The sequence below is a fragment of the Gossypium hirsutum genome, chromosome A07, assembly GCF_007990345.1.
Source record: "Gossypium hirsutum isolate 1008001.06 chromosome A07, Gossypium_hirsutum_v2.1, whole genome shotgun sequence".
NCBI classification, from domain to species: domain Eukaryota; kingdom Viridiplantae; phylum Streptophyta; class Magnoliopsida; order Malvales; family Malvaceae; genus Gossypium; species Gossypium hirsutum.
This window is the reverse complement of record NC_053430.1, coordinates 10652277-10662513: the sequence shown is the minus strand read 5'-3', so window position 1 is coordinate 10662513 and position 10237 is coordinate 10652277. Positions and strand designations below refer to the sequence as shown.

Below are 10237 nucleotides of genomic sequence, written 5' to 3'. Positions count from 1 at the left end.
ATGCATGCTCGTGGGTTATTAGCAAAAGGGCCAACCTCACCCCATCTGGGTTTTGTTTGCTGATCTCTATCAGTTGGCATAGTCTCTCACATCCCTCTCCCAATTTTTGTTGAAATATACAAATTTTCCTAATCGGTAATGTACATGTGTTACTATAGATAAAATTAATAAAGCGCATCACATAAAACATGATTAAGTGATGTATATGTTATCATATACTAAAATGTTAAAACTAAGTAATAAAATGAGTATTATATATAATATCACAAAATGCCAAATATTTCTGATGTTTCATAATTTTTTGTCATAATTTATTTATGTAGCTTTATACTTCATATCTAATATGTAAAAATGATCAAATGGTTATTTTATTAAGTATACAATATTTGTAACATATACATATGTAATACATAAAAATGAGTATTATAAACGTTGTATACATGCAACAGCAAACATATTACAAGAAGTTTTAACAATTTATGTAGTATAAAATATTAAATATTTTTAGTATCGAGTTTATCCTATCAGTAATAAAAAATAATAATAATTAGATCCATGCTATGGCGGGGCATCGCATTTCCAAATTGGAATGTGAAGGGAAAGACAAAACAGAGCATACACATGAAAAAAGAGAGTTCCCAAATAAAAGAAATGCCATTTTCTATTTTTCATAACAAGTAAATTCCTAGGACTGTGACGTGGACAACCCAAAACCCAACTGTTTGGTTTTTGGATTGTCGAAGTCAAGTGAGAAACCAACCCAACCCAACCGCATTAGCTTAACTTTCAACCTCTTCTCTTTTAGTGACTCGTTCATTGCCCTTTTTCATTTAATGCTCTCATTCATTTCTAATAACCAAGCAATCTCCCGATTTAGATCCCAACCACTCCCACCCTCCTCCTTCGTTAAAGCCAAAACATAACTATGACAACCCAATATCACATGTTCTAAGTGACTGAGTTTTCTCATGGCAAACAAGGATTTAGAATTTGTGAAAGCAGCTGCTTGGGCATGGTACCAGCGTGGTAGTTCCGGTTCCCCTATGGCCATACCAGAATTTGATGTCATACGGACTCGACGAGCTCCTGGTCCTGGCCCTTCACGTTACAAGTTAGAAGCCATGAGAAACAACAACAAGAACAGCATGGGATCTTCCACCACCACCACCCATAATTCTCTACTGGATCCTTGGGAAGTCCAAAGCATTTCAAAGAGACTTGATCATCTTATTCAGCTGAGTGGGATCCAATTCTACGAGGAGCTTTTGAGGATAGATGCAGATTTTGTTGTAGATGATCATCAAGACCCCAGGAAAAAGAGCAGCAGATGCAGTAAGTTGAAACGGTTTCTGCTAAGGCGTCGTGTATGTGGCACAAACCATGACATCGTTGAAACTGCATACCGTCGCCCTATACCCAAAAAGCCGACATTTGGTGAATTCCATTAGAATTTTTTGGTCTACTTGTTCTAGGTATGTCATTTCCTTCATTCAGACCCTGCCCTGCCTTGTATCCTATTTGCTTCATTAGTGTTCTTTTTTGGGGTTGTTGTTTTAAATAAATGTATTTTATGATTTAAAAAAAGCAGAAAAAAAAGCTGACTATCAAAGAAAGGTGCTACGTGGTCCTAAATTCAATCTCAAAATATGTTATACATCGCTACTCTTTTTTCTCAGGTGGTGTATAAGGATTATTATGAACCTACGACATAACATTTAATCAATGTTACCAGTTGAGTTCAGCAGGTGAAAACTAATTAGATAAAAATTGAATCAATGTTTAACCGTTATAAAATCAGTAGAATATCGAATTGGATATAACTAATGAATTTTACATTTTATCTTAAATATCATATTTACATTAAATTAAACACTTTTTTTTTTTTGAAAGGAAGTTTCAAAGTGCTTAAACAAGTGAAGAAATCTGTTTATCTTAATTCCATATTTTTACCCTTATATTAAATTCTGATGAAATCCGAGATTCCGAAACAATCATCTTTAATTTTAATTTTAATGTATAGTTTTCTTTTATAATTCATTTTTTACATATATATATATTTAACAAATACTTTTTAATAATATAACTGGAGTTCAATGTAGAGTAAATACTAATATTTTCACAATATTGAAATGATTAACTTGTGCAATATGCCTGATTATTTCGAGACATTCAAACAAAATAATAATTGATTTTTAATAAAACAAAACACAGTGATTCTTACATCCCCAATAATCAATCAATGATTCCAAACCACAAGTGATAAGATAATCCTAATAATAAAAATCACTGTGGGGATATTAAAAAATGACACCAAACGCTGCCTATGTTTTAAAGGAAAATGCACTGTATATTTCATGGCAGGCTGATGTTCCTACAATATCTAAATAGGAACGAAAGAACCCAATGGTTGCAACAAGGAATATGAATATGGAGGAAATTCAGCTTAAGAAAAGAAACATCTCGGCCACAAATCAAAAGGGGCTGATATGACGTGCCAACCTTAACAAAATCTCCAGCACGAGGCGTTTCCTCGGAGGTGCCGAAGCATCCTTGGCAAGAGCTTCCTCATCACCAGCATGTATGACGGAAACCACATGATCAAATAGATCATCTTTTCCTCCTCTTAATGGATCCTGCATAGTAGTAGTAAATTTTAGGGGTATCGGTAAAATTCTTATGGAGGTCCCTGTATTAAAAGTCAAATTGTATTTTGACCCTTTACTTAAAAAATGAATAAATTAGTCCCTATACGTTAGTTCAAAGAGCAAATTGGCCTTTTCTGTTAAAAAAATTCATCAATTTGTACTACAAAATATAAGTATCGTGGACAGGATAAATACGTCACGTGCCATGTGTACCTCATGCTGACATATAAGAACAAATTTTTAACAGTAAAAATAGATGTAATTTTTAACAAAAAGATTAGTTTGCTCTTTGATCTAAGATATGGGGACTAACTTGCCTATTTTTTAAGTAGAGGAGGCAAAATGCAATCCTACTCCTAGTACAAGGGCCTCCATGCTACTTTTATTGAGTTTATTGATGCCATATTGACAGATATTTGTTGCAAATTTAACTGCTCAAGGACTGGAAAGCTGGGAAACCTTCAAGTGCCGTACCAAAAAAAGAAATGCAGTAGAGATCATTGTTTGGTGAATTGGGTGCATTTAGTGAGGTAATTCCAAGCACCAGTAAAACAGCATATGCTAGTTGTCAGTACTATTAGAATTACTGTTTCCAAGTAAAGCTTCAAGTAGTTTGAGCTAAGTTCACAAAGATCTCGGGAAATTGATTCATTTCCCTGTTAAGTTAAACTAAACCGAAGTTCGACATTGTCATCCCAGTTTATATGTATATTTAAAAGGACCATGAGTCAAGTATGATAATGAATGTGAAATGCGATTTTTTTATATTAGTTTATTCACATAACAAAATATTAGAGGTGGATGAGTAGACTGCAGTAAAACAAGACTATTAAAACCTATATTGACATTAAAAAGCTAGCAATAATCACTAACCTGTAAAAACAGATCAGTATGGGATTTTCCTTCATATAAAATTACTTCTGCCTCAGCTCCTACCCCCTTAAGAGCTTCTACAAGGTTTATACTGCACAGTAAACATCAATGTCAAGAAACAATACACCTGTTTCTGTGAAAAATAGCAGTAAATCCATTGCAGCAGTATGATGTCTGTTCATCAAAATACATTCACTACAAAGCACAATCTGGCAGAATCATTCCAATTGCAATTGTTATTACTTAATACATCTTATAATTCCAGAATAAAAATATAGTAATGGAATTAAATAGAAGTAAACGAAGGTATTAAATGGTTAACATCTAGGTGCTATATCCGATAGAACTTAGTTACCACTATGTCAACAGGCATTCTAACCTGGCATCTGATGGTATTGAATAATCTGAAGTTCCATGAAAAAGTTTAATAGGAGGAAGAAAAGAAGCAGCTTCTCTATTGCGTGGATCTTTTATTCTAACTTCAGGAGAAAATTGTTCAAAGGATTCTTCCCCTTCCATGATGCTGTAACATTGAAACAGAGCTTTAGCTGGCCAATAAATGGTACATGGGGTAGTAAAAGGAAAATAATAAGCATAGAAAGAATAGTTACCAGAAAATATTATAGGGACTATACCTTAAAAAGATGGAACGATAAAGGCCTCGATTGTGAAAATGGTCGACCAAATTAAATAAATTGTACCTATTCACAATTTAAACGGGAATAAGCACGTATCCGGGTACAACTAGCAATCTATTTATACAATTTAACAGGGGAATAAGACCATATAATGTACAACTATCAATCAACAGAAAAGGATTAACTGGTTCCATAAGAAAACTAGTTTCAGTTAATGTTGTCTCTTTTAAAAGGCAAAATTTAGTGTGTAGTAACTAAGCTAAATTTCTTTCTGGCATATGACAGGTAGGAAGCAGGTTGCTTACCGGCTGATACTTGAGAAATCAATACACCACAAAATGTCTTTTTAAAATAACATAACAAAAAGCACCGTACACAAGACATTCCCAGTGCAGTGATATTGTCTTGCAAGATATCTTTTAGGAGATTCAGAAAGGATGGAAACTATGATAAAAAAGATCAAATTCCAGAGTGAAAAGATGCATGAAATCTAAGGAGAATTATTTACAAATCATGAACTTAGAACAAACCATCAAAACAAAACAACAGCAGTGATTCAAGATATTGACAAGATGTACTTTCCAAAAAAAAACCATCAACAAATGCTTCACAAAAAAAGGTATAGCTAAATGTCTTTCAGCTGGGTATTATCTGAAGCATTAATGTTCATAACCATTTCAATGAGACAGTCATGCACCCTACATAAGAAGAAATGAAAAATGTAGCTGGTTGCTCATTCATTATTAGGACAAAAACATTTTTATCATACAAAAGGTAATAAAAGGGTATTCAGATAGCATCATGAACATGGTAGCCACATAAAGATCCTGGTGAATCGTTAATCCCGTTGCTTATATACACTGATTAAGCCCCAAAAACTGGGAAAGTATGACATTCTGCACATAATAGATAAAAAACCATAAAAGTTTACCCTCCAGATAAGCCAAAATAAGCTTTTATTTGGGAGACACTCCAGGTAGTGCTTTCTCCTCTAGATTCTTTGATTGCTTGCTCCAAAAGAACACAAGCAGAAATATGTGCTCCCGCTGACTGCCCCATTAAATAGATTCTATTCAAAATAACCATAAAAGAGTAAATTGAGATAATAAGGAAATAGAAGAGGCATGCAAAATCAAAGAAAGCAGTCAGTCACCTATTAGGATCACCTCCAAATCTGTCAATGAGATTGCAGACAAATGAGATCCCTTGAGATACATCTTTCACCATATCACTAATGGTTCCCTGGGGAAAGTTCCTGCATACAAATATCAAGCAAAGATGGTTAGCAGTAGAAGAAAAAAGAGAAGATTCATAAATGAATCAGTTAATAACAGGGGAGAGAAACTGTATGGAGCATAGAGGCAAAATCATTCATTGGATATGGTATTTTGTTAATGAAGTATTTATTTCGACACTTAGAATACTTCATACGTGGGTGGCATTTTTGGCAAACATGAACTCTAGAACCATGCCGTGGCATCAACCAAAGTAATACCTGTAATCAACACATGCTACTATGATATCTCTTTCTGCCAATTGTAGTCCTAGAAGAGAACCCCAAGCCTTGTACCTAAATCAACAGAAAAGTTCAGAAACATAACATTAAAAACAATGAATAATATTATATACTTACAATAAATATTAACGGTCAGCTAGACATGAAAGAGGTTGATACACCGTTTGATCATTCAAGTCCACTGAATGAGCAATTTCAGCCTTAAATTCTCTTTGGGTTTATAAAGACCTCAAATAATAAATTTCAATAGATGATCATCGAGTTCGTAAGAACAACCCAATGCAGAACCCTTCATGAAATATTAAGGAATTTTAAAGCTATATCATGTATTTCATACTTATGTTGGATTTATGGTTGGAAGCAACAAAAGCTTGATTTAGTTCCACCCATTCTTCCACCTCATGTTCTCTCTGCCTCCGTTTTTCCCTTTTATAAAAGTTTGATTTAGTTCCCACTAATTCTTCCACCCCATGTTCTCTCATCCTCCAAGTTCCCACTCATTTTTTCAGTTAATCAAATCAATTCATCAGTTTGGTCAGTTTTATGTCAGTTTAATCAGTTTTTGAAACCGTCTGAACCAACGAACGTTCAACTCTACCAAATTAAATGAAAATGCAAAATCCACAGTTGTATATTAAAATGAGACCGATACACCATGCAGCAATCTCAAGTCACTCACCCAATTATCCATGCTCCCCCAGTCACAAACACCACAACTGGCTTTGGGCCATTAGTATTTGTGGGCAAGTAGAGATCCAATCTGTCAATCCACCATCAAAGAGAAAACAGCAGCATTAATATATGATATGTAACAAGCAAGTTCGTAAAATCTTACTGCTAGTCTTTTTGTTTGATGAGCCAGGTTTGATCCATAGCTACTAGAAGTAAGAGTCCAGCATTCTGCCAGCATAATGCATGGTTCTTGGCCTAACTCCATAATTATATGTGTCACATATTCACATACCTATTCCTTGGTTGATCTCCATAAACAATACTCCGTCGCACTTGGCTCGAGAAAAAGTAACAGTACGCAACTGCAAAGATTAACAAGAAATGCTTAAGAAATCATATTCTATCAATCTGAAGATATTTGAAAGCAACCAACAAAAGTAACTATTTCTGGCATAGGCGAAGAAAAAAGCAGAGAGCTGTATGATCACATTCTTCACAAATATAATTATCTCTAAACTGCCTAAGCATGAAGGCAAACATAAGGCAACTGTCATTTATCCCCATGCAAGCAGCTGTATGATCACAAACTTGACTGCAACTCCCAGCAGACACGAAAAGTTGTCCCCCTTGAATCCAGTTAGTGGGAGAACTATGACACATAGGGTAGAGTTACAGCTCAGTCAATGAATTCACTTGGTCACTGACACTTCAAAAAGTTCTAGAAACATATATTGTTAATGAATATTCTAAAATGACCCCACCGGGAAAGAAATATTGGGTCAATATATAGTATTCAAATATTTTTGTAAAATATCATGCGGGTCATATATATATATGAGCTTGAAAGGAACTCTGATAATTTCAAAAGTTTTTAGATAATGCTACATATCAAATGAGCTAAACAAAAAATAATGAATAGGTTATGCAAAATATACTAAGTTCCCAACACCTTGAAGTCCTTTTCCTTTTTCCTCATTTTTATATTTACCCTTTTTGCTTCTTAGATGATTTACAAGAGGCAACCTCTTGTTAAACTTTCACTTTAGCCAAAATCTACTATTTTCATGTAAGAAGAAAAGTAAATTATTCCTCATAACAAGTTTGCAAGTTCATACAGAAGATATCATCAATCAATAATATAGAAAATACCTTGAAGAAAACCAGGCATAAGAAGCAAAGCATAACAAGCAAGGGCAACTAATCTTGTGTACCACCGGTAGCCTACCCTGAATGCAAATGTATGATTAAAACAAATACATATAATAATGAAGTTGAAAGCAATACAAAATAAGCTTGTGGACAATAAAACATGTACACATATATGCCTATTTGCATGCACAAGCTAGATTGTTTTTGTTGTTCACTGATTCTATCTCTAAAATCTAACGTAAATATACATATTTGTGTAAATGATGCTAAAAAAGGAACTATTTTTGTTCATTAATTTTATCTCTAAATCTACCTTGCTACAACTCTTCATCTTTCTTTCAAACATCCGTGTTTAATACCCATGTCCAACAAACATGTTTGATATGACCCTCTAAGCACCCTCCACGTAAATGAAAAACCTTATAAAATTTAAACATAAGGTAAGTCGGGCTCATATTCATATCCAAAAGTCACACCAGAGTCCAAATAACATGCCTAAAAGTACCGAAAAGATGATCAACAAAACACTATGCAGCAAGCAATTTTGAGAAGAACCAAGCTCAAATGTAGCAGAATAAGGTTGAGACTTGAGAGTGATAAAAACATTTCCATTAAATCATAAAGCGGGTGAAAATTTGCTCAACCTAATAGAGCCGCAGATCCTCAATTGGAACACAACGCGACTCAACCTACTTTCTCTCAACTCCTAAGCAAACATTCAAAAAAATTACGTAATTCACTTTGCTTCTCTTCTTTCCTTCAACTACCTAGGCAACCAAATACCGCCTAGAATCGAAAATATTAAACTAAATTAATTTCAAAAAATATTAACTCGATTCTTATAAAAGTGCCACTTCAACAAAATTCAGTATAAAATGAAAGCAATTGAAATTCGCAAATAATATGTATAATATAATATCAATGTATATTATATACCCGAGATATCGAAGGAGAGTAAATGTAAGCCGCGTAATAAGATAAGTCTCGGCGGCCGCATGGCCGAAGTCTCGGCTAAAAGACGACTGCCTCTCCATATTTTCCGGCTTCCGAGGGAACTGCTGTTGCTGGTGGTTTCCGAAGGTCTCCGTCCCAAAAATGAAGCCGAGGAACCTGCAAATCAAACACCTAACGTCCAAATAAAAATGAGTAGCAGTTTCATCGTGTTGACGGAGGTCATGTATCGGCGGTGACATTGATGCCATCGCCGGTCCCTAAAAATTAAAAAAATAAGAAAGAGCGGGGATCTCAGATTTACGAAAGGAATTTTTTCTTTATTTAAATTTAATCTGATTTTAGTCAATGATTTGTGTTGTTGCCTTGCTTTGCCTTGCTTTGTTCAAAGCCTTTTTATTCTTTTTGTTTGGTTCAAATTTTGTTGTTATTGTTGTCATTAGGTAATTTTTTTCCTTTGCTTTTGGTATTGATGTTACTACTTTGGAGTACGATTAATGTCGTGCCACGTGGCAAGAGATTAAATAGTGGGGTCCATCTTAGAATACCCCAGACACGATAGGATTGGATTGCCAATTTTTTCATTTTTGTTTTCTTCTTTAAGTAAAACAAACATATTTATTTAATACATAAAGTAATTTTAAAATATTCCTTCCAAAAAGTAATTATCTAAAATATCACTACCACCAAAACATCTAAATTATAAAAATTCTAATTTTTATTATGAATAATTTTTGCTTCATCTCTAAATAAATTATATTTAACTTTTAAATTTCATAAAAAAATATTATAATTTATTTCTTCACCTAATAAAATAGATAAGATTGTATTCCATTTTTGGTATAATAATAACATTTATTTTCTATCACTATAAGTTTATTTTTTATTATTATTTTAATCAAATTGTTTTCCTTTAAATAAAAAATTGACGACACCATTAAAATACTAATAGCTTACATAATAATTTTCATATATTTCATAAAAATTTAAAAATATTTAAAAAAATTCTAAATTTTTATATTAATATTGTTAAAATTTGAATAGTTAATATTTAAAATGTTGAATTCCAAAGTGATCTAAAAGAAAAAGAATTAAAGCTAAAATGATAAAACAAAATAAACGTTATGATTATAATTTTATTTTTATAAAAGATTGAAAATTACAAATAATAATATTTATATACGAATCTAAAAGTTGAAGGTGGCAGCTATTTAAATGTCAGAGTTTGATTGAGTAGAAAATGTATATTTTATTAAATGGATAAGTTTGGGTTTAGTGTATACTTCGCCAAAAATAGAAATAATCACACTGTGGCTCATGCCAATCAATGCGTCGTGGGTCATAACCAGATCAGCAACGCTAGTGGATCATGGATGACAGCCTGCCTGTTTGATTTGGCGATGTTGGGTACAATTACATGATAAAAGTGCAACATTGTTAAATAATAATAAAATATGTAGAAACTATATCTAAAATTATTAAACTATTAATAAATTTATATTTGAATTACTCAATTTTAAAATATTACAAAATGGTCACTGAATTATTTAAAAGCTTTCATTTAAGTCATTAATTTATACAAAAGTTTTTATGTAAGTCACTGAGTTGTTAAATTTCTTTTGAAGTTTAGCTAACAAGTTTGAAGCGACAATCTGATGATCGATACAATGGATCAGTACCCATCGACAAGTAGATGAATATACCTTATATCCAAGTCGATTTAATGGTTAGTGTCGGAGATTGGAGAATAGAATAGGAATGAGAGTTTTTTATTGGTGTAGGCGATACCAGGC

The 10237-nt window shown here is 33.0% G+C and overlaps 2 protein-coding genes across 3 annotated transcripts; one reads left to right on the top strand and one right to left on the bottom strand.

The window, feature by feature from the left end:
- The first annotated feature begins 968 nt into the window (after positions 1 to 968).
- On the top strand, positions 969 to 1448 carry LOC107899366 (uncharacterized). The gene has a single exon (XM_016825060.2). The coding sequence runs from the start codon at positions 969 to 971 to the stop codon at positions 1446 to 1448; it is 480 nt and encodes a 159-aa protein (XP_016680549.2).
- Positions 1449 to 2168: 720 nt separating this feature from the next.
- LOC107899365 (isoprenylcysteine alpha-carbonyl methylesterase ICME) lies at positions 2169 to 9627 on the bottom strand. Of its 2 annotated transcripts, none has more exons than XM_016825059.2 (11): positions 8430 to 9627; positions 7494 to 7565; positions 6637 to 6706; positions 6352 to 6432; positions 5652 to 5726; positions 5310 to 5411; positions 5088 to 5225; positions 4154 to 4219; positions 3898 to 4041; positions 3519 to 3609; positions 2169 to 2633 (listed from the first exon to the last, which is right to left on the bottom strand). In XM_016825059.2, exons 1-11 carry the CDS (start codon positions 8488 to 8490, stop codon positions 2472 to 2474), a joined length of 1062 nt encoding a protein of 353 aa, XP_016680548.2. In that variant the 5' UTR covers positions 8491 to 9627; the 3' UTR covers positions 2169 to 2471. The 2 variants fall into 2 exon arrangements, with proteins under 2 accessions (XP_016680548.2, XP_016680547.2); XM_016825058.2 differs by having other exon boundaries at positions 7494 to 7570; positions 8430 to 9101.
- Positions 9628 to 10237: the final 610 nt, after the last annotated feature.